The sequence below is a fragment of the Numenius arquata genome, chromosome 10 (assembly GCF_964106895.1).
Source record: "Numenius arquata chromosome 10, bNumArq3.hap1.1, whole genome shotgun sequence".
Taxonomy (NCBI): Eukaryota; Metazoa; Chordata; class Aves; order Charadriiformes; family Scolopacidae; genus Numenius; species Numenius arquata.
Genome location: NC_133585.1, coordinates 39,248,234 through 39,272,949, shown reverse-complemented (window position 1 = coordinate 39,272,949; position 24,716 = coordinate 39,248,234). Strand labels below are relative to the sequence as shown.

The 24,716-nt window shown below is 39.8% G+C and overlaps 1 protein-coding gene across 1 annotated transcript in view; it reads right to left on the bottom strand.

Annotated features, from left to right (window-relative positions):
* Positions 1–24,716, bottom strand: part of LOC141469697 (bifunctional heparan sulfate N-deacetylase/N-sulfotransferase 4) — an 85,463-nt gene that overhangs the window by 40,979 nt on the left and 19,768 nt on the right. The window contains exons 2-3 of the mRNA XM_074155344.1: positions 12,232–12,319; positions 7,029–7,183 (exon numbers count right to left, since the gene is read on the bottom strand). Of these exons, the coding sequence (XP_074011445.1) occupies positions 7,029–7,183; positions 12,232–12,319 (243 nt within the window). The remainder of the gene's footprint in view (positions 1–7,028; positions 7,184–12,231; positions 12,320–24,716) is intronic.

The following is a 24,716-nucleotide window of genomic DNA, read 5'->3' as shown; positions in this document are numbered from 1 at the left end:
TAGCAACAGAATGGCGAAATGGTAATCTGCCATTCACAAATAAAATAAGGCAGCTTTTCATAAGTTCTCAATATGAAAAGCTAATTAGCTTCTAAATAAAACCTGCGTACTACATAGTTCATCACACAAATGCACGTCAGTCACTGAGATACCCAATATGACTTTCAGAAGAAACAACTAAGAAATAGTCAGATTTTCTTTGCTCAGTTCCATGTTCAGTTTACTTGGGTAAATTAAATATTGTATGTCCTCTTTTAGTGATTTCTGTTGCTCTGCTTCCTTTTTTTTCTCTCATTTGGTTATTAAATTTAGTTTGGGATTGAGAACTATTGTGTTAAGGAGGAGCATACATTTGAATCTAAGCTGTTGGGCAAAATGGCAGATGCCTGTAGTAAGTATATTTTCTTATATATTCTAAGAAACCATTTCCTATGAGATTTTATTATGTTATTTTTATATTCAAGACTTCCTTGATTATTTTTTCCCTTTCAAAATTTGTTCAAAAACTTTGTGTGTGTGTTTGTCTAGTTTGGAAAACTTCTGACCCTTTTTGGCACTTAGAGCAGCAGCATTATATTCCTTTACATGCTTAAGCTGGGACCCCAGAGCCATTAATTTTGGGCAGGTTAAATTTGTATTCCTATTTCACTAGTGCCTTAAGAGACTTTCAATTCTAATTTAAATGACAGTGGAAGCTGAAGCTGCAGCAGTGGATGACTTCAATATTAAAGAAGAGTCAGTGTTATAACTTGTGAGATAGGAGGAAACTGATTAAAACAGTTGTTGCATTTTTGGCAGAAAATTCCCCGAGTTGCGGCTATGTCCCATGCATCAGTTTGCATCATGGTGTGGTCTGGGAGCAAGTGAACTGCCTTGTTTTAAGGCTAGACCAGACTACAGGATGCTCTCCAGGAGCACACCTCATGTCCTCCAGGCACCGGTGAGCACATGGTATGCGGCTCAGGCTACTACCACCCTCCCATGCCTGCATGTGGCCAGCACATCTGGCCAGCGGCAGCCAGATACCTTAAATTGGGCCACCCTCTGAAGTTACCTTGCCCACAGCCCATGCGTGGGACGGGTACTTCAACAGGTGAATGGAAAGGCTGAAGCAATCTGCCAAGGCTGCTTATCTCTCTCAATTATCAGCTTTGTTCAAGTGAGGAAAGATTTGCTTGAAACTCCTAACCTCTTTTGACCTTCCTATTTGTACAGAAACGAGATGTGTTTGCCGTGAGTCAGCATGTGCTCTGTGTGCTTATTCTACGTTTGCAAAAAAAAAAAAAGCACCCTCTGCTAAAGAAAGGATAGATAATGCAGAATGAGCACTACCCTCCAGAAGGAGGTATAGTCTTAACAAGTTGACATTCCTAAAGCACTTTTTCCATGAGTAGATGTTGTAAATTTGAATAAGAAACATCGTATGGAAGATTGACTGAATACGTTAGCAGGATCTTGTCCAACAGGAAAAAAACCACCAGGTTTTGATTGCACCAAATATTACATGTCCTTGTTAAAATACAGTATGAAATAAAATGAAACAAAACCTAAAACTATTATAACACAACTGGCATTCTGGTTCTTAAAGATCACCAGTGATTTGTTTTACAGAAACACCTAGTATTGGTCAGTCAGAGAAAGAATAAAAAAGCAACATTTTAATTTATTAAATCTTATGTCTACTGTTCCTTTCACACAGTCAGTTGAATTGCAGTATTCCCTTTGGTGTAAAGACTTTTATTAGATGAAAAAGTTAATAGTACAATCTCAGATAAGTTTGCTAAACTTTTTGACTTTGTCTAACAGTAGGCGATAGAGTAAATTTAGTACTTTTTAAGATGTTACCTTCCAACATTAAAACATTTAAATAAAATTTGCATATTTTTAGTACTGAGATATATTTCAAATGTTGCTGTATGAGGGTGAGATTTTCTGTAAGAGATTATGTGTTACTATATCAGTTTAAAATACTTAGTAAGGTTTCTCTTATCCGGTAAATGAATTTGTTACTTCCTTGCTTGTCAGCATTCACAAAAATGTTGTGCTGTATTTTATCCTTTATGGACACATGATTTTTGTTTTCAAGGTTTATGTATCTGGATAATTTTTATTGAATAAGTATTTCAGCTTTCAATTACTTTTAGTTCAATTCTAAACTTTAAAAATGTGCTCAGAAGCTCTCTAGGTAGACAAGACTGTTCAGCAAATGAGAGGTGACAGTTGTTGAGATGTAGAGGCTCCGTGAGTTGGTGTTTGTGTTTTCTATTGTTCTTTCATCTCTGTGGTGTCCTTCCTTGCCACGTGGCTGTACAGTGCGCCAAGCAGAGAGTACAAGCGGTCTTAACGAAGTAGATTTTCTGGTGATGGTGTCAGATCCAGGGTTGACAGGGACACTGGAAACACCGGTTTTTCAGCAGTCTTGCATAGGAGTCTCCCAAATATCACCACAACTGCTGTTCTAGGTGTTCTTTGCACTGTAGCAGGGTACCAAGATGTGCGATTTAAGATCTCAGGTTTCTGAGAATGTGAAATGAAGGAGTCCATCACTGAGGAGCTATACATGCCTAGGAAACATGTAGACTCTGCCTGTGTGTGAAACTAAATAAAGCTAAGAAAGTAGAGGCAGCCTTAGAGATGTGCTATCAAAGCACACTCCTGGTACGGACAAAAGCGCTAATGAAGATGCACTATTTTGGAAGGACCTTAAGGTTAGGCAGAATAAATCTTGTCCTGTCTGCACAGGACTGTTATCCTATATATGTAGACCATTTACAGAACATTTTTAGAGGCAATCTCTAGAGGGCATCTCTCCTTCCCAACATTAACTACAGATATTAATAATGGGACAAATTAGACTTTCTTTTCATCGCATGTAGATACTTTGCCCTTGATATGTGGTCACTGGTCTTCACTGTGCTTGGTATTTAATTGGTATATTAAAAGCTCATGGTTTCTTTGTGGTTTGGGCGGTTCAAAAGTTTTAGGCAGAGGAAGTGCTAACGTGCATCTGTAGCTGGTTTATAAACTGGAGATTGAAGCTAAGGAGTTTTACTAGACAGGATCTGAATTGATTTCCTTGTTTTGTATATGTGTATCTGAATTGATTTCTTTGCTTTGTATATGTCTCCCTTGCACTTCTTCATATCGGATCACAGCTACCTTTTTACAGTTGATGATAGGGCAAAAACTATCTCTACCGTGCTTTGGGCACATGTGCTCACAAATGAGCACAGAAGATAATCAGTGAGCAAACAAGTCGAGGGAAAAAATGAAGAGCTACGGGCTTGGATTAAATATATTCTACTTGTTTTTGTCAGATAAGGATGTACAAAAGGGGGGAGGAAGGAAGGGTATCTTGTGATTAAAGGATGGCAGTAAAAACTTGGTGTGTTTTGTTTTTGGAATATGTGCTATCAGAGACTTCTGCTTGCTCAATTTGTTTACCTCTGTGTATCAATTGCTTTGCCTGTAAACAAGAAGAATAATACTTGAGATATTATCAGTTTGCAAAATGTAATCCAAGGCTTAATCCATTGGTGTCTTTGAAGGATTTTGGGATCTTCTGGTAGAAAAGAACTCCACAAAACATGATCAAGTCAAACCCAACTAATAATAAAACTAAATGTCATTTGCCTTTTCCAGGCTCTGAAGCATCCCATCCGTTTTATGTAAATAAGACGACACTGGGACAGCAAAGTTCTGTGTAGTCTGCATCTTATTTTACCACAGTTAAAATCTCTGGTTCTTGTTCCTCTGAGGCTATTGTAAGTGCTTGAGATGAGATTTGGCAGGAAGGGCTGTGGGAATGGGGTTATGGATGGGGGCAACTGTGAGGCCCATCTCTCAGGCACGCGTGGACGAGGATTTTGCCAAGCAAAACTTCCCACGCTGTCTGCCAGATCCAGAGCAGTGGGACAATAATATTTATGAAAGGTGTGAGAAAGTCTCTTCCTTTCACTGACTAGGCATGAAACAGTAGAAATGACATAAAAATATAGTAATTTGGAGGGCTCTTGTTAAAGGCAGCCTCCTGGTTCACAAGCAATTCACGTGTAAGGAAATCCTTTAAAGACTGTTGATTTTACTAAGCCCCAGATACACAGTGGTATCAGCACTGAAATCAAGGCAATTAGATACCTAATTAGCAATTAGTTGAATGTATATAACACTGCTTAGGTATCCAATTTCTAAATGTATTTTGTGATGCAGCTGTTTGAGTCAGGCTGCAACTGTAAGCCCCCATTTTATCGAGCATCGTTATGAGGTCTGGATATATCTGTATAAAACAGAACAAGGTCTTTTATCTAGCTGCCAGCTCTGACACCTGTATTCCTTGCCTGTGTTCTGCAGACTGTATGTGTGCTTGAGCTTCTGCAATCCAAAGATTATGCATACAGTTTAAATACAAGAGCCAATGCAAATTATGCTTATGTACATTTATAGCTCCGTGCAATATATCCATGAAATACTGTTTGAGGTGCACTGGCTTGTGTTTATTAAGCTTCACTTCAAACCCCAATACTCAAGAAAAGTATTTTCTTTTGTGAAACCTTTTCCCCTAGTAAATAACATCAATCCCAAGCCCGATACTCTCTTGCATGGAGAAACTGCTGACTGTGATGGGATTTGGGTGCAGGATTCTGGGCAGTGTGATCCCTATTAGCTTTCTTCTAAAATGATAAAGCTTGGAGGAGTCAACCCGTCTTAATAAAAAGAATTTTTGTTGTGGTATTTGGGATCTTAAAGCAACCTTGACTGTTCTTCTCAGGTGTAATTATGTGCTCTCCCACCCTGAAGACCCTGTTACCTTCTTATCCATGCTTAAAAAAAATGCACAAAGAAATACCACATTAGGTGAAGGATGAATGTGATCATACTTCCAAATAATCTTTGCGGCTTTCCTTGTCGAAAATGACCCAAAGTGTTGTCTCTACTCAGAGATAAAACAGAAGGTGGGGAGATATGGTCAATAGATGGGAAATGCAAGAGAAAATGGCATTAGCATTAAGGTATGTTCCCCCAAGTGTAATACTCAATAAAGATATTAGAGCACAAATAAAACACGTATAACATCAAGCAGATATTCTATGTACTGTTCTAGATCTCCAGTTTAAATTTGGATCCACACTGGGAAGTTAAACAATAATGAAAAGGTGTTTCCTTTAACTGTAGAAGACTTGCAGAAGTGCAGCTGTAGAACAGGGAGTTCCTTTCCCAAGTAAGATACGATTCTGAGGATGAGAAAGCAGGGGAGGATGCAAAGCTACTTTGAAGTCATGGCTGGGACCTCTCTGATAGCTATCAAAAAGGTTGTCATATCGAGAAGATAAATTTCTCCCACAGAGAGGATTTCACAGGAAGCCTTTTGAAAAGAAATGTTCTCATAAGTAAATTGTAAAGCTCATATAGATTCAAGGTCAAGAGGTTGGTACAACCCCTGTCCAAATGTTAACAGGAAATAAAACTGTAATAACAGCAGCCTTTCACTGACATCATCTCCTTATTTATAGGCACCCTAAGGAGTCTCTACCCTTCAATGATGATAGGGACAAGGGCTTTATCTTTCAGCAGTTGAAGATGCAAACAGATTCTATTACAAGCCCTGTTTTCAGGCTGTGCTATAGATTTTACTCCTAAAGGTGGTTTGACCCAGAGGACTTCATGTTTCCTGAAATACTTGGAAAATTTCCCTATAGGTTTAAAGATTAACAGACCATGTATTTTTTGAGATACAGATTATTAAAAAAATTACTGTTGTATTTAAAATCTCAACTATCTTTTTGTGCCTAGGCTAGGCTTACACAAAAGGCACGACCAGGCCATGCGAGGAAGGCTGTGACAGTAAAGCAGAACTGTAAAAAGGAAAAAAAGTCATCCAAAACGCCTCTGTCCTAACACCCTGCCAAGCAGGAGATGGGAAGGGGGAAAGACTGGCAAGAAGAGCAAACTGTTAAGCCATTTTTAATGAATTTTCTTTAAAGGTTGTTAGGAAAATATTTTTGTAAACAAGGGAATAATTTGCTTCCATCTGCTTGTTCAGGCATCTGCCTCTGCCGGTTTCCTGATGCTCCTTGGCTCCTGTGAGGGATGAGAGGAAGGGGCGGCTGCTGGCTGGCCTTTCTGAGCTGCGAAGGGCTGAGACTTGGGTTCCCTGAGCGGCAGAGAAAGCCCCACCATGTCACTCTGCTCTTTTGAGTAGCTTGGCATTTTCTGCGCCTTGTCAAAGACCACACAGTGTCTTTTCCAAAGCAAACATTTATAGATTTCAGGTTTTCTCTGTCATGCTCAATAAGCAAGTAGCATTAGCCTAAAATGACTCTGAATGGTTTTCACCTGACCTGGGAGCACAAGTGCTCTGGGCAATGCTCTTGTAAGTTAACAACACAAATGAGCAAAAATGAAACATCACTATCTATAAACATGAGCAACAGGTTAGCTATGTAAAAAGCATGTTTTCAAGCAGGCTATCTAAAAAAAGCACAATGAAATCCAGCAGCTTCACTTATTTGCTTCATTAGCTTCAATATATCTCACAAACCCTACACAACATTTAGGGTTCACTGTAACTTTCTCTCTCCCTTATTGAGGATGTTTGCACCAGACTTCAGGAAGCTGATAACCTATGTATAACCCCATTCTTAAAGCTTAAACGGCCAGCTGGTATCTGCTGAGATTTCACTGCTTCTCATCCATACAGTCTCACAAGGTTCTTCGGTGAAGGGCTGCTACCTCCCCAGAAAACCAGAAATTCAGCCCAAATTTGAGTCATAGAAAGGCTTTTTTTGCGGGGGGCTGAGTTTCCAAACTTGCTGCCTTATCTGCATATCTATATAAACACATATATACACACAAGTATAATTTCCCTGCCCACGGCAGGGGGATTGGAACTAGATGATCTTTAAGGTCCCTTCCAATCCAAACCATTCTATTCTATGATTCTATAATATAGATAAACATAAAAACAAGTTGGAAAGCACAGCCATAATATGCAAAAGATTCTGGTGAACCTTTTGGTAACTTTTACTCACTATTGCAAATTCTTTGTTGAGGATCATCTGCTCCACCAGTGATGACTCATTGTGGAAGAGGTGAGGCTGCATGTGACTCCACATGTGAGGAAACCACCAAAACTCATCCACAGATCTCAACAGCAGGTCATCACCTTCATCTTCCTCTTCAGTCCCTGCAAAAGAAAGAAAAAAAGAAGTTAATAGAAAAGTGACAGCAGAAAATGCCCATAAATGTTTTGTAAACACAGAATAGGCTGCCTTAAAACCTAATGTCCTTGGCCCGGATGTCTCCCTGTGCTGCAGACAGGCTCTGCCATATCAGAAAAAGAGTGAGGTGAATTACCATGGATGGTAGCTCCCCCTTTCTATTCCTGGCATGCTGTTAACTGACAGTAATTCTAACAAGAATTAGTTTTGAAGGGCTGATTGTTGTGCTATGTAATGCACTAGGAGTATTAAGTTCAGGCTCCCCATGGAGATGGAGATTAGATAGACTTCTACCCACCTGCTTTGGTCCTGCACAGTTGTAGCTAGCCAAGGTGGCATCACAGAGAGCTGTGCGCCAGTGTCTTGCCAACCCAATGCCCTCCCCCCCATCCCCTTGTACCTACTTCATTATTAGCCTCAGTAAATTGAAATCTGATAATTTCCAGTAAAGTATGAAACAAGTTTGCAATAGTTTCAAAATACGGTTAGGTGGAAAACATGAAGCTGTAATAGCAAAGGCGTTCCAAATATTATTTCCTATGGTTTCGTATTCAGTTTTTGCCAGGTTTAATCTTAAAGTAAACACAATAAAGTCTCCTGTGTTGGTGAAGAGTATCTGCTTCAGGCAGAAGCAAGCATGTGTGCTTATAAGAAAGAAAACTTTCCATTTGAGAAAAAATACAATGCTGCTTCCACCATCTGCAGACATACCTCTGCAGTGCTTTTTCAAACTGCAAAGGCAAAGTTACATTTCAGTAACTTCACCCTCAAATTACTCAATAATATTCAGTTTATTAGCAGCCTTCCTTCTTGTGCCTCTACCATTTAAATGCTTTTATTTAGCTTCAGTCAAAGAAATGATTGTCAAAATCAGTCTACTGATGTAAACTTAGATATCTTTTTTTCCTTGTAAGCCTTCCAGTGTTTTGCAAAACTCGTTGGAAGAAAGTGCGCCATGGATGTCACTGTTTACTTTTGTGGCGTGAGGCAGGAACATACGGAGATAGCTGTTCGGTGCACGCACTTCAGCTCTTTATTTTTATTTTTCACTTCTGCAGTGTGTTTTGAAGAACACCACTACACAAGGAGAGTACTACTTTGAAACTTCCTCCTGGTGTCACCGAATCACTTTACTCCCCTCTTTGCAGCGCTCTGCAAGCCCTAAGGAAGTTGCCCCCACTGATGGGAGTGCTGCTGGAAAAAGAAAACAACCTTGTTTTCTAGGTAATTCCTTAGTGAAAAGAAAGGACTGAGGGCTGCTCCTTCTGTGAATGTCTACTCCTTCATGCAAAATTTCTGTGTACTGCATCTGTTGAATGACTGCTCTCTTGTTTGTTGGGGCATGTGGTTCACTTGCAGTCACCCAGGCACATGTGAGGGAAATGTGATTAAATGAAGAAATCTAACACAGGCTTTCAAAATAGGATAGGAGAGAAAGGAATAGGAGTTTGTGAAGCCATTGAAAATCTCTTTGGTAACCCAAAGGCAGAAAACTGGAGGTAGGGATGAAGAGGAAAAAGGTGAATAATTGAAGTAGATAAAGAACTACAATCATTCGACATAAAATTTAAGTCAAGGTATAATTTAGTGCCTTACTAAAATTTGGAGTACAGTTCTTGAAATAATTTCATTTTTTAAAACTATATTTTAAAATCCTATTTTTTCCTACTAATTTCTGTGTAAATTTAGGTACAACTAATCAAACTTTGCATTTTTTCTTACCGTAACAAAAATCAAACAAGATAAAACATAACACTTTCCAGTTTCAACCAAAAAATCCCACCTTACCCTATAATGGCAGACCTGAAACAGAAAGGTTGGAAGTTTAGCATTTGGTGGTGGTGTTGCTTTTGGGGGCAATTTTCTTTACAAGCCTTTAGAAAGAATGTTGTTTGAATTTATAAGTTCTTAAGTAGCATTATTTCCAAAGAATCTTGTGCAAAGAGATGGAAAAAATGGAGCATTTGGTGAGTGTTTATATTGTTGAAATATTTTTGTTCAATCCTTTATTTCAGAGTATTGGAGACAAAACAAGGGATGGGATTTTGAGGTTTTAATTTCTTGTACAATCAACATTCTTTTTGTAACTTTCTATCTTCATCTTAATGTGAAATCTGAAAAATGCAGTAGACCTAGAATCAAGGAAGTAAACATATATCTGCTCTGAGACGCAGTATGCACTTTACACAGGTAGGTAATAATTCAAAGTTTGTTTGCACATAATGAATAATCCCTTATTTTAAAACTACAGCCATAACTTAGAGGTCTCTTTTGAGCTCAAAACTGAAACTAAGTTTGAAGTTGCTATCAATAATCTTATAAATCTAAAATGGAAATCCTGAGAACATCGTAATTTCTATTGCCACAGCATGAACAAGTAGAAAGTGTTTGCTACAACTTCGTAACTAATAGGGTCTACTCAGTTCTTTTGCTAATAGTGTTATGTCTACAGTGCGTAGTTTACCAGTGCCACAGAAGGGAGTGGTGGTGGTGAGATGATGAGCAGTGAGGTTGCTGCATCAGCTATTGTACTTGCATGCAGGCATACCAACTAGAATTGGTATTTGTAGTACAGATGTCAGCAACATCTTTTGATGAAAATGTATAACTGTTTAATCTGCCAACACATTCCCACGCTCATCTCCCTCCTGTAGTTTTAAAATGATCCAAGTTTTGGAAAGGAGACCAAAATCACACATTAAGGAAGTCAATAAGGCACAGCAGTTGCAGTGTGCTAATAAAACATGTTGAATATCTGATACTAAAAGTCTCTCTGGGTAAACAAGCTACATTCACAGTAATTAAAGAATACCTTCCCATATTTTATTTATAACGAGTCAATAAAGTGTATACTGCATGGAGAATACTTTGAAACCTTTCCACCAAGCTGATATGACAAAATGCCACCACCAACCTGTAAATGAAGTGTTCACTTAAAAAAACAGATGCATTGCTGAGTACAGGCAGCTGCAGGTCCCTTAATGGAGGCAATGACATGCTTCAACTCATTAAGTAGTTCTGTGCTGGTTTTGTAAGCCTTGTGAGCCTTGGAAGGACAAGCACACATGCACGTTCTCCTATTTTCTCTCTCTACAGCAGTAGCAAATCTGAAATTGGTCAGCATTGTGCCAGCTGGGCAAGAAAACCTGTGGCAAGAATGTGGAGGCTGTTGGGATGAACGAATCAAAAATGTATCTTCAGGTCAGGAGTTGGATTTTGTAGAAAGGCTGCATGTTTTGTGCCAGCCACTGTTAGGTACATCATAGCATTTATAATAAATTGCCTCTTTCTCCACTTCCTCCCCTACTTGAATTACCTTTCTCTGCAGTGGGCACTGTAATGACTGATACCAGCTTTACCCCTACTTCAGAGCGGCTCAGAGCCTTGGGCTACTTTTGTTTATTTTGCTGTATTACGTGTGTGTCCAATTAATCTCCAGAAGGAATAACTACACAGGCAGGTCAAGATGAAGTGAAGAGAATACTGAATTTCTGTCTCCAAAGTTGCTCTCTAATCACAGGTCAGCCACTGGCTTGTTATATGACTCCAGGCAAGTAATTCCATCTCTCTCTACCTCTCATTTTTCTCAAGCTCTCCAGCCTATATCTTTAGTCTGTAAGGTTTCCTGGGCAGCTGTTGCTTAGTGTTATGTGCTTGCACAAGGGGAAAAAAGTATAGACTTTGAAAGCAACAGTGATACAAATACATAATTTTGGTTTCCTTCTCTCTTCTCATCCCTCAAATGCTTCTTCAACTCCCTTTCTCTCAGGGACCTCTGTACTCTCCTAATGGATGATGAAATGGAGACATAAGAGCCAGGTAAGCTCATCTGTTTGGTGTTCAAACACTACCGATGAAAACACCTACGCTGAGAGGGGTGACCTGCCTCACTCCACAGATACCTCATGGCCCGTAACAGCTGGGACAGCACGATTCCCAGCTTTTAAACTTACCCTCCCATCCTCTTGCAGCTGTAATGCCTCCTCCTCTGCTTCAGATAAGCTTCCCTAGCATCACTTGATGTCACTAAATGCGGCTGGATGGTTTGACAGTGGAGGATTTTGGAGCTGGTCTTCAAAGTTGGGATGGGTACGGCGTTTGGAAAGGAGAAGGACAGAAGGTATATCCTTTGAAATGAGTCGCTGAATATGATATGCTCTGGGCAATCCTGCTTCAGCAGGGGAGTTGGACTAGATGATCTTTATGGTCCCTTCCAACTCTAAAAATTCAGTGAAATATGGGTTTTTTTGCCTTAGGAGTACTAGGGAGCAGCATGGCTTGGTGGCAGCAGAGGGAAGCCTGAATGGAGGTGCAGCAAGTGTTAAGGAGAAGGGAAAGGAGGAGGGAAAAAAAATAAAAATAGAAAGGGAATTGTGCTGTAGAGAACTGGAGCAAAAGAGAGAAAGCAGTCATGAGGAAGAGGAGGAGGAAATGTAAAATATTGTCCACAGAAATGCAGTACAAGTGTGCAACTAGTTACTATATAGAGTGTGAAAGGAGCAGGGTTTCAATGCAAATTTATTTTCATCTTGTTTTCCGTTTCTCATCCCTCCTGATTTGCAGACCACTGAGACAGATTACCTTTACAGTCATAGCAAAATCTTGTGCATCCCATCCAAACACTTTTGCCTCTTCAGAGGTTTTGATACATGAGTTTTCCAATCTTTTATATTTCATCATACCTATCATCCTGGAAAAACTTTAGTATGTCTTCTGTGCTGTCCTGTCTTTATTGGAATTATAGACATCTTAGCAGCTACTTTGCCTCCTTTATAACGCTGAGATTGACTACAACGTATCTTTCAGAAAAACACCATGGGCATCTACGTGTTCCTGAGGAGCTCATCCATAGTGTACCTTTGCCCCTTTGGACACTGAATTAGACACTGGATGCTAAAATGGTGGAGCTCCACTGAGTCAACAAGTTATGTAAAAAGGGCACGTTTAAAGCTAGATTTAAAATCCTGTCACCTATTTAACTGCAGCTACCTGAGAGCATGAAGTTCCTTCTTACCTGTGTGGTAAAATTTTCCTGAAAATCCAAGGTTGAAGGTAAAATTTGCAACCTGAGTGCGCAGTAAATTTTGAGTCTCTAGTAAAGCCTGAAATAAATAAGAAATTAACATGCATTTAGAAAAATGAATATTAATTTTTGGAATGCCTAATTTTTAAAAGTTGTGTCCAACTGAGGAGATACAAAAAAGATTCTGTTAAATGTTTCTCATTTTATTTTGGGCTCATTCTTTTTTATGATTATTTCAGTGAGCTTAATTTGTTCCATCAGTCTGATGTTCTAGCAATGCTACTAATAGTACATAAGTACTAAAGTAGGTGATGGTATGTAACTCAGACCAAGATGCTATAGAATTCGCAGAAATCAATGGCAGGACTTGAATCCAGCCATTCAGAGGCAGCAATATAGTAAATCATTGTCACCCATGCTTTGGGTTATTAATGAAGCTTGATAAAATGTGCTTAAAACCCAAAGTAAAATTAGGAATACTACTTCCCATCCAGATGTGGGTGCTGGGATTTACTTACCTGTGGAAGCATTTTTGCTTGTGTCTGAATACCAAATTTAGGCTTACGTGTGAATGAACGAAACTCCAGTTTCGAGCTATGGTAGAAGTATTGTGTGTGTCAGAAATTAAATCCCTGTTTATTTTTATTCTCTCCTCCAAGCAAAAGATAAGACAAATCTAAATGAGATGGAGGAAAAGGGTATTGCTTATAGAAGCAATAGGTGTCATCTTGGTCACCTATCCATTTTTTCTTGGATGTATTTTCAACCACTAGAGAAAGAGAAAAGATAGTTTAGCCTGTGTCAGCTATGTTTATAGTTAGTTGTCAGCTCTGCACTGCTTCTAAAGATAGTCCTCGCTGCACAGATATCTGTCTGTTTTCAATCACTAGCCTACGTAATTTGGATGTGCTACATATGTGAGATGGATAGCGTATGTATCTTCCTACTGGTCTTGCCAATGTTGAATGGGTTATAAGTTCTATTTTCATCAATTTTCCACGTCTCCATTATGTGGCTCTTGAGAACTTTTCCCGTTATCTATTAATAACATTTCTATTGATTGAATGTTCTTGTTCTTGCACAGTTGAAAGACAAAATGAATGCAGTGGTTTACACACAGTCCGAGTCCAGCTAATGTTTCCTTTCATTTGAAAAAATTACATTTTGTACAGTCATTAGTAATTTCACTTAACATTACAGGAAAATAGTTTTACCTTTTTCTCAACCCGCTGGTCCAATTTAAAAAACAACAAACAACTCTAATTATGACCACAAGCCAGTCCAGTCCAAATGATGAAACCAGGGTTTAAGCAGCTGAGATGCAGCCTGATGGCCTGTGCAATCCTAGTCCAGAACAGAACTAAGCAAGTCAGGTTTTTGTGGTCTCATGATTTATCATATTTCCTTTGCACTGCAATGGGTTGGGAGGTGCTGTTAGCTAGTGTCAGTGTTTGCTGTAGGATATTAACTTCTTAAAGTTGCTGACTCCCTCCAAATTGTGTAGATATTTGGGCACCGTGCATCTTAGAGCACCAGCCTCTTCCAAAGCACTGTTTGCTAAGAGCCACCTTCCAAAGAGGTGTTCCAGGCAGCTCAGAAGTGTAACACAAAAGATTGTCAGACAGTGTGCATCTGCCTTCATTTTTTAAATAGAAACTTTTATTGGGTGTTAAGGAAGATGTAAAGCAAAGACAGTGGTTATCAGATACAACAGTCACCAAGCAAATCCCTTTCCTTGCTAAAGGAAATAAAGTGATCTAATGACAGTAAATCTTGTGCTTTAGCATTAAACATTAACATAGCAGTACGGTTTCCTGCCTATCTTGCCAGACATTAAATAAGTTGATTATTTCAATCCTGTGACAATTTCACACGTGGGACTATATTTACATAATTTATAACAACTAAGTATTCACTAAAATGTAAAATCTGAGAGATCAATACCATGGTTAGCTAAGATATTGAGGAAAATCCCCAGTTGGTGAAAATGGCACTAAATTGACACCATTAAAGTCACAAGCATAGAATCTGAGTCATTATATTTTAGAACATATTTTTCCAAGGTATCTAGGGCATTTTATATATGTTGAGAAAGACTGATGGGGTGAGCAAAATCAATTTAATTTTCCTTTGAGAAAATAAAATCTTAAGAAATTATCATCACTTAACATATAGTATAAGAAGGTACACGAAACAAACTTCATCGTATCACTTTGGTTTTTCTCTCTGATTTCCCTCACACTCACATCTCAGTAAGATGACAGAACTGCGGGATAGGCAGAAATATTCCAGCCCAGTGAGGTCTCATTAAAAACACAGAGCTAGGATTAAGATGTAAATCCTGTAACCTGCAGTGTGTCAAGCATTTTTCTCTGTCTAAAGGGCAAATCTGTCACTCAAACTGGATTTGGCTTGGTCCTAAAGACTTTTTTTATTGCAATTTCCATATATGCATATTAATTTATATACTATGCAGCTAAACTTCATTTTCATGACCTGACCAAATTTTAATAGTAAGAAGATATTGTCAGCTAAGTCACTCCAAACTTATTTTGTCACTACTTGCCTGTTTGTAGGGGGGAAGGGCAGCACATTCCACATCCTAAATATAAAAAAACCAATCTCTATTTGGGTGATTAGGGTCTACGTTCCATATTTTTAGTAAATACATATTCAAACAAAATTGCTAATGCTACTGCCTTCCCTGGTAATTTTGCACAATAAATAATGAGAACTTTTGTCTCCTGTAGGTACAGACCTTAATAGCACACAGCATAGAAAAGCAGACAGCTTTCTTCCATCACCCTCCTTGCACTCTCCCAAGTGGGTGAATCCCTGCTAATTTGCCTGTTTGTGAGGAGAGTTTCCAATGCTGTTGCTCGGGCAATCATAGAATGACAGAGTGGTTTGGGTTGGAAGGGACCTTAAAGATCATCTAGTTCTAACCCCCCCTGCCATGGGCAGGGACACCTCCCACTAGACCAGGTTGCTCAAAGACCCGTCCAACCTGACCTTGAATGTTTCCAGGGATGGGGCATCTACCACCTCTCTGGGCAACCTCTGCCAGTGTCTCACCACCCTCAGTAAAGGTTTTCTTCCTAATATCTAACCTAAATCTACCCTCTTTCAGTTTAAAACCGTTGCCCCTCATCCTATTGCTACACTCATTGATAACAAGTCCTTCCCCATCTCTCTTCTAGGCTCCCTTTAGGGATTATAAGGGCCTATAAGGTCTCCTCGGAGCCTTCTCTTCTCCAGGCTGAACAACCCCAACTCTCTCAGCCTGTCTTCATAAGAGAGGTGCTCCAGCCCTCTAAACATCTTTGTGGCCTCCTGGACTTGGTCCAACAGGTCCGTGTCCTTCTTGTGCTGAGGACTTCAAAGCTGGACACAGTACTGCAGGGGGAGTCTCACAAGAGTGGAGTAGAGGGGCAGAATTAATTCCCTTGACCAGGCCTCCGGCTCCTGCATGGTGGAGGAGCTGCACATCCCTGACATTCATTGCCAGAAACCTTTCCAGACTTGCACAGCCTCCATGCCAGGCAGAAGGCATTTATTTTATTTTGAAGGGGTTTGCAGGATGTAGAAGGGTTATTGACTTTTAACAGCTGGAAATCCTACCCAATGCCAGGTGTGAACATAATTATTCACACTCTGCCTGGCCCTCTTGTGCTGTCCCCAGCAGCCCTCTTTCCCTGGGGATTCACCTGTCCCTGTACCATCCCCATTCCCGTTGCGTGCTGACCTCAGGACTTGGCTGCCTTCACTGAGGAATGGTAGGCTTTGTCAACAATTTCAGCAGAAGGGAAACTCATATAGAGGAAAGTGGATTAAAAAAAAAAAAAAAAGCATGACAAATCTTATTTTGTTGAGAAGACCTTTCTCCTGGGTGTTTCATCTGATCATAGTATTTAAGTTCTACCTGCCACTCTGTGTCATATCCTCAGACTCAGTGGGATTTTTTTTTTTTTCCTCTGAGTACTAGGGCTTAAAAGAGCTGTAAGTGGAGGAAAGCTGCTTGCATGTGAAAATACAATTAGCATTCCCCATTGAACTCATAGGGGTGTGTTAAAGCAACAGCTGGAACTCACTGTTGTTGTATTTTTGGACAGTTAAATAGATCATACTAGATAATTATCATTCTCCAAGGAAAGAACCATGGAACACACCTGCACACGGACAAACAGGCGTGTCTCAGGGACAGGCTAAACAAAGTGCATTTTTTAAGGTAATCCAAGCTCTTCTTTCCAATACAAGACCTTAATTGCCTGGAATCTCTCAAAACTTGCAGGTTTCCTCTTATTAATTGATTATTTGCTTTTTAAATGAGGCTTCTCTCTGTGATATCCACAAGATACAGTTTCTTCTATATATTGCATTTACATTCAGCAGTCTTTTACATTAATCCATATAATTACCTTTTGTAGATTTGAAGTTGCCATGTCTTTATTCTTCATAATTGGTGCATCTATTAAGAAGAAGTGATATTTTCCTGCTATGTCCTTGTTAATTATAACTCTATCCTTCATTTACATAATAAACTTTTTGGGGCAATTTCTGCAGTAACATTTCATGCCTAATAGGAAGCAATTTGCTTTCCTTTATTAAGTACATTAAAACTTCATGCCCCAGACATCATTGACTGTAAACATTTGATTCTGCTCAAATTTAATGCACCAAGGCATTTTGCTCTGGCATATTAGGTTTATTTATGTGCTATGTTCTGGATTGTTAGCTGCTAATGAGACTTCGGCTCTTATTGCTCTAAGGCCTGAACACTAACCTCATTTTAATGAGTTCATTATTTGCTGCCTTCTGAATGGAAGACAACAAATTTTTCTTTTAATTAAAGGTCAAAACACCTCTGGCTAAGGAAAGTGTAGAGGTTATCAAATCCTTAGAGAAGGTAAAAGAATGACTTTTTCTGATTTTGATGCCAAGCATGGGCAGGCCAGGCTGAGGTAGAAGGTGTTTCTCTAGGGACCAAAACTCCAAATCTAAGCTAAGTGATAACAACACTAAAACGTCGTACTAGTCTTCCCAAGATGATGTAAAAAAAAAAAAAAAAAAAAAAAAAGAAAGAAAAGAAACCCTGAAAGTCAGCCAAAGTAATTAAAGAGGCTTTACTCCTAACCTGAAGGTCTATGTGGATCAATGCTACTGGTAAAACATGAGCCCTTCTTTGCATGTGCAATGATTTATAGGGTGCAGAGGACAGATGCCAGATTAATTGAGCCAACAAAAACTAATTTCGTATTTCTTATTGGGGAAAGTGAGGCAAATGTGATCAATATTGGGGACTTTTTGTGGTGAGACAGAGGTATATGAAATCATGTGTTTGTGCGAGTGCAAATGCACAAAAAGGGGACTGGTGATCCCTCTCTTTGAAAATAGAGTGGAAGCTTTAGTCAAACCAAAAAAGAATTAATTTTATACCTGGTCACCATCTTAAAGGCAGACTAACAACCATCAGTCCATGTGCCTCTCATTTGAGAAGCTGCTCACATCACAGTTAATAGTGTAAGAGACAGGAGAGGTATTTGGGAAAGAAGGGACCAGTGTCTGTGAGAACAGCTAGTGAAAACCTAAAATCTGGTTTTAGAGGAAAATCCTAAGTTTGTGAAACATAGACATTGTTCAGCATGAAAACTGAAATTGTCAAAATGTCCTTCTAAGAGCTCTAAGCATTATTTCTACAAAACAACCAAATTCCTGACACTTGCAGATGTTTCAGGGGCCTTCCCAGAAGTTGTGAACGTGTCTGAAAACACCAGGAGAGGCCTAGGAAGGATCCAAGATTTGCAGGACTCAACATTACCCCAATGTGGAGCAGGAAGCCCAGTATTTCATTTGGGCTCCTGGTCATACATGTGGCCTTCCAGAGCCAATATTTTGAATTTGAATTTTGGGAACCAGCAAAAAACCCTCAAGATCTTCGAAGTTCCTATCTCTGTGGCAGGGATCTCTGTGGTCAGGGTGTCCAGAGTCTCCTCAACCTATTAGGCACTGCACTAGATAGAGCTTCTCCAAGGAGACATGATCCCAAATTACTACATGGCCTGTCCGTGAGGACTGCACAATGTGGAGGGCAGATGAGAAAGGATCTAGTTCTTCAGGCAGTTTGGAAGGAGATCAGGGGAAGGAGGGGAAGTTAGGTATTTCTGCTTTTCAGTGTATCTATAATTTGCTGTCATCATGAATTATTTTATTTCCGCAGACTCATTCTAGGAAGTGCTGCTGGCGCAGGAGGATGTGCCAGTGTCTGGCATCCTAGGGCTACATGGCCAAGGTTACGTTGCCCCATCACCATCCGAGGGATATGACTGAGAATCCTGTCAAAAATGGGCTAACTTGCCATTACTCAAAGTCATCATTCATTTGGGAATGAATCCTGGTGCTGGGTAGTGATTCCACTGCTGCAGGGTTTTTTTTCTTTCACGTGTGTGCATAATATATATATGTTCACTATGTACACATTACTGTTCATTTATACATATTGTAGATATAAAATATGTGCAAATATATAAAGGTAGATATTCTTTACAGTAATTTTTCTATACATTATATTTATATATACGGCTTAGTAAACAGGATTTTTTCCTGAGACAGGTTGCCTGGAGAGGCTGGGGAATCTCTGTCCTTTGAGATATGATCTGATCTAACTTTGAAGTTACCTCTGCTCTGAGCGGGGGCTTAGACTAGATCACCTCCAGAAATCCCTTCCATCCAAAATTACTTTAAGATTTGATGAAAATTTTACCAGTGTTTTTCACTTCAGGAGAGTTTTCTCGGGCCACTATGGTACATACTTATTATTAATACCAAGAAGTCTTTTAATGCATTTATTCATTTTTGTTCCTAACATCTGTCCTTAATGCTTTTGCAGTTATATAGCCCTGAGGTTCATTCCTAAGCTGTTCCATGCAGCAATTTGCTGGTGGTCTGTGGGAAGTTGGAGGACTACAAAGTAGCAGTTTTGCTCTTGATTTCCAGCTGAAAATTTTTAGAGGAAAAAAAGCTAAGAATACTTTCAGCAATGTTTTTTTTCCACTGCAAGCAGCTGCTGTCAGGATGTGATTTTTGATTGCCTCTTCCCACTCCTGTTCCCTCCCCAAAATCTACTCTAGGAAAAAAATCTGACAATTCTTGATGTGGTCTTGGCAGTCTTCAAAGCCAATGCAATCTTCATAGGACTACCATGAAAAAGTAATAATCACAGTAGCTATCATAAGGATGATGTGAAATAGCTACTCACTGTTTTTCTGATAGGAAAACTGAATTTAAAAAAAAAGAAGTGATGTCTAGCCTGACAACACTGACAGGGTCACTGAAAGACCAGGACTCCAGGTTCCTTAGTTTCAGCTTTTGGTTTGGAGCACAAATTTCTGCCATAAGGAGGACAATCAAATCAGCTGTATCTGCACTTCTTAAAACACAACTTGGTGAAGAATTTTTAAACCCAGTGAAGCTGAGTCATTGATTTCTGTGTGGTCAGGATTTCAGCCCACTTCACATGCTTATAACAGAATTTCAATAGAAAATTCTTTAATACTATAGTGTAGGAATTATAAAGAATTCACATTATTGACTTACTGGCTAGATTTTGAAAGGAGTTTAGGGGTTAAAGTCAGTCAAATCCTTAATGGGATTTTGAAATCACTCGTGCTATTTACCCTATGCCAAAACTGATTTGAATAGCTGTTAAACAGGCACCAGATCAATGGGCAACTGTCAGCCCTCACAGATTTATGTTCCCTCTTGAGACGTTTTCACCCAGTCACACAAACGGTGTCATTCCCAGTGCTGGCTGCAGAGCCCTCCCCACACCCAGCGAGGCGAGCAGGACTTCGGCCATTGCCCAGCCTTCCTGAGATATGGGACCTCACTTCTTTTTGTATTTATTTCTGTGAAGTACTATGCTAATCTATAGTGCTGTATAAAGAATTAATAGGAAGGTCTCTGATGGTGCTGAACACAGCCAGCTCTGTCTGCAGATCTATTTTTTTTTATTATTATAGAGCTATTACTTTAGTCTGTTCAGCATTTCCCTTGAGTAACCATCTAAGTGTGAGGTCTGAGAGGATATGTGGGTTTATTTGAAGCAAGAAAGAAGGCATGTTTTTCACTCATATGTAATAAGTTTATTGCAAACAGAGGAATTTATTTCTCCTTTATAAGTGGGATATCCAATTTATCAGATCTACTTCTGCTGCTATTTCAAAACTCCATCCTGAAGTCAGAAAATAGTCAGGAATCTAATTGCACTTAATTCAGCACAGAGGAATGCATCTGTTCCAGTAAAGGTTCAAGTAGTTTCAGATGAATGAGGTGAATGGGGTGATATTGCACCAAATTTACTAGCTACTCATGACTAACTGGCTAATAACATCGCTTGAGAACTCAGAAGGTGGCTTTTGGTTAAGTATTACAGAAGAGATGATGCTACGACAGTGACACAGATAACCTGGCAGCGAGAGCACCCTGACCAACTGCACGTGTGTGTGCAAATATATAAATATCCGTGGAATTATTCTGTCTCTTTTCTTGGAAAAAAGTGTTCATAGCCAGCCCTCTTGTATTTCTTAGAAGACCTAGCAACAGAAAGCTCAAATGAAGGGCAAGGGGACAGTCTAACAGAGCAAAAAGTATAAATTAAAAATAAATCACATTAATAAAAAGCAGGATTTATTTTAACTAGCATCATATAGATGAGTCAATGTGATTGCTTCCAGTTCTCCAGCCGTATCTGGCTGGGGAAAATCAAAGGCATTAGGCATGGTGGTGAGCATCCAGAGGACCAGCTGCTGGTACTGTCATGACAGAGCAGGGTATGGTTGCACTGGTTACCTGCCAGCAGTGATTACTGTTCTGTGTCGGCATTGACTGCTGAAAAGATTTACAGCCTATTTGGGAAATCACTGAGGGTCTTTAATAAAAATCACTACTAATTCTCAAGAATTTTTTAGGAATACTAACCAAATCTGCTGACAAATTCTGCAAAGGGAAAAAGCAGCACGTGCCCGAGTTGAGAATGGGTGGTGATTCCCTGTGGCTGGGGAGGGGAAGAGCCTGCCGGCACTAGCCCTGCTGCTGACCAAGGTCCCTCCCCACAGGTTGTATGCAGCAGGGACAGGAGCCGGTGGTACCTTGAAGCAAGGCAGTGAAGGGGCTTATTTCTTATAAATTCTGATTTTTCAAAAGTTGAAGTGTTTTCAGGAAAAGAATCATAGAATCATAGAATGCTTTGGGTTGGAAGGGACCCTAAAGATCATCCAGTTCCAACCCCCCTGCCATGGGCAGGGACACCTCCCACTAGACCAGGTTGCTCAAAGTCCCATCCAGCCTGGTCTTGAACACCTCCAGGGATGGGGCGAGCACAACTTCTCTGGGCAACCTGTTCCAGTGCCTCACCACTCTCGTAGCGAAAAATTTCTTCCTGATATCTAATCTAAATCTGCCCTGTTTCAGTTTCAAACCATTCCACCTCGTCCTATCACTCCACTTCCTGATAAAGGGTCCCTCCCCATCTTTCCTGTAGCCCCTTTAGGTACTGGCAGGGGCTATAAGGTCTTCCCGGAGCCTTCTCTTCTCCTGCCTGAACAACCCCAACTCTCTCAGCCTGTCCTCAGAGCAGAGGTGCTCCAGCCCTCTGATCATGTTTGTGGCCTCCTCTGGACCCACTCCAACAGGTTCATGTCCTTCTTATGCTGGAGGGCCCAGAGCTGGACACAGTACTCTAGGTGGGGTCTCATGAGGCTATTCAGGCTTGAGAATAAGGAGAAGGTAATCTGCCTGCTGTAGATGAAGAATTTTTGGTCCAGTTTTTAAAAGAGACAACATGATCAGGAATGCTTAGTCTAATTTAAATAGCTCTCCCATCTTCTCCCAGGCCACTCTATGCTCCCATGCTCCCTATGACTGATGTTCTGCTTGGCCAGTACAACAGCCACACAGAGGAAAGAAGAGATGCCTCTTCTTGCATCTTGCCCTGTATCTATGTCTGCACGAGGCAGGTGGAGTTTGTCTGTCTGTAATTCTACTAGGGTGCTAGCATGAGAGAGGCCAGAATGGCAGATGCAGAACCATCATCTAGCTTTGATAATCACCAAAAAAACCAACCCTAAAATAAGTATTGAACAGGAAAAATGTCTTGAAGTTTTAAAGGGACAACATCAAGATTTAAAATAGTATGTTAATAAAAGATTAATGCTCAGCAATTGTGATTCTGTTGCAGCAAACTGCATTGGTGTCAGTCATTGTGCTGCATGTCACCAATAGTAAAACAGACAGGTATTTACAACTCCTCTCAAGTAATGTGTGGGTCGTGCCAAAAAAAGATCAGTCTCCCCTTCTTTATTACAGTACAAAATTGTATACAATACAATACAAATACAAACTACAGTTTGTTTCAGTTGTATCTGCTATATTTCTTTCTCTTGTTTCTTGATTGGTCAGAATTGCTTCTTTAAGCAAAAAAAAAAAAACCCAAAAAACCCCTAACCTGTTATATGTGGGCACTCAGTTCTTATAAATTATTTAAGGGCTGGACTAATGGAGGCTACCTTATCTATTGTCTTTAATTTATGGACTTGGATGTACTAAGCTTTAATCAGAGTGGGTTTTCTGCTCCTTTACTGCCCTTGGAAATTATTTACATCAGTAACTTGTCATCAAAATAAAAACTCCTTAAAATTCTCATCATGGACATTTATCTCAAAATTCTGAACTCTTACCAGCAATCTCAAATTACTACTTTAAATTTACTGCTTAAAACCTAACTGATGTATATACTTTGTGGTGGAATTAAGCTTTTATTTTTTAAACACACATTCAATCATAAAGGAGAGATTGGAACAGAGGTGATATATTCAAAATTCAGGTCTGTCCTTCAGCTTTCAGAAGGGGTGTGTTTGTGCAATGATGGATATAACTAGTGGCGTTAAGAGGGTACCTCCATACGTTTAAGTGAAGGGCTTCTAAAGCTTTCAGAGTGGGAGGAGGAACATGGAAACCACAGCAGTTGTTAATTTCTCTGTTCCTGCTGTCAGTGCTAAAAAATGGGAATGATCCAAAATATCCAAATGCAGAAGGACAGAGCAGAAACATGGCTCTCCTTGGTGCTTTTTTGTCTGTGAACAAGTATTTTTTAAACTCATATGCTCAGTGTGCAGACTTTTCCAGTTTTGTTGTCTTTCTCATTCTAAATTGCTATTTTTCCTTATAACCCCTTCTAAAGTATGTAACGGGAATCTCAAATCATTCCCTCAAATTGTTTCAATATACCTTTCACGTCACTTCTAGCACCTATATGCCAGCTGTGTCTATGGTCTGTTACTTTTATCCCCTTTGCAAGTCTGTTCATTGCCACCTTCTCCCTAAAAATCAGAAACCAGGGAATTTAAGGATACCAAGGAACACTATAGAATCCTAGAATTATTTAGGTTGGAAAAGACCCTTAAGATTATTGAGTCCAACCATTAAGCCAACACTGTGAAGCCCACCACTAAACCATGTCCCTAAGCACCATGTCTACACATATTTAAATACCTCCAGGGATGGTGACTCCAGCATTTCCATAGGCAGCGGAGAGCGGCTACTTCTGCCTTGGGCCAGCAACTACAAACCCCCAAGTCTCTGTGGAATTCCTAAACACTGATGGTTGTGCTGAGGTGCTCCCAGAAGCTTTGGACATAGGTGGGAGCAAGAAGACAGGCAGCAGTTATTGTCCTTTCCCAGTCTAGCCTTGCCCATCTATTTCACTGCGTTGTATGTGGGGGAGAGGAAGGTAGATCCTGAACAGGTAGAAAAAGTCACACTTAGTTGCACTGTAAGTGGCAGCATGCCTTGAAGCAACGTGATAAAACCATTTTCTGCTATTCTTTTGGGGCCAAGTGAAAAATGCCTTAGGATTGGGAAAGGGTTGTCTTTTAAATTATTGCGGAATATTTCTCAACCATGTTACAAGTAACATACCTGTATCACACAGTCTCCTTTCCATTTACTTCCAATGACCTAGGAAGGCTTCTGTTTTACAGAAAGCCCGAATTGTATTTAATCAATCTGTTAGTTTTATAGGTTCCCTTTAATCCTCAATGGATTGCAATTAGACATCTGGCTGCAGCGTGTAAAAAGTGTAACTGTGCTAGAACTGGATTCCCTAAAATTGAGTGGGTTCACAGAAATCTGTACCAGTGGAACATTTTTCTTTGTTCTGGAACAAAAGGATGGTTCGCTAGGAAACTCCTGTCACCCAGCTTTCCCTGGTGATACTTGGAGACTTCCATGCTTTTGTCAGTTATTCTGAAAACTGGAGTTTTGCAAAATCTTTATGAGTAAGGATGAACTTTAAAAATCACTAGGATTAACTTTGCTTTTTAATATTTTTGAGATGTTTGATGCTTGTGTAGCAGAGCTTAACTTTTTTGACTCTTCTTCCTTCTTCATGATGCCGTTTGGCACTATCTGGGGAGCTCACT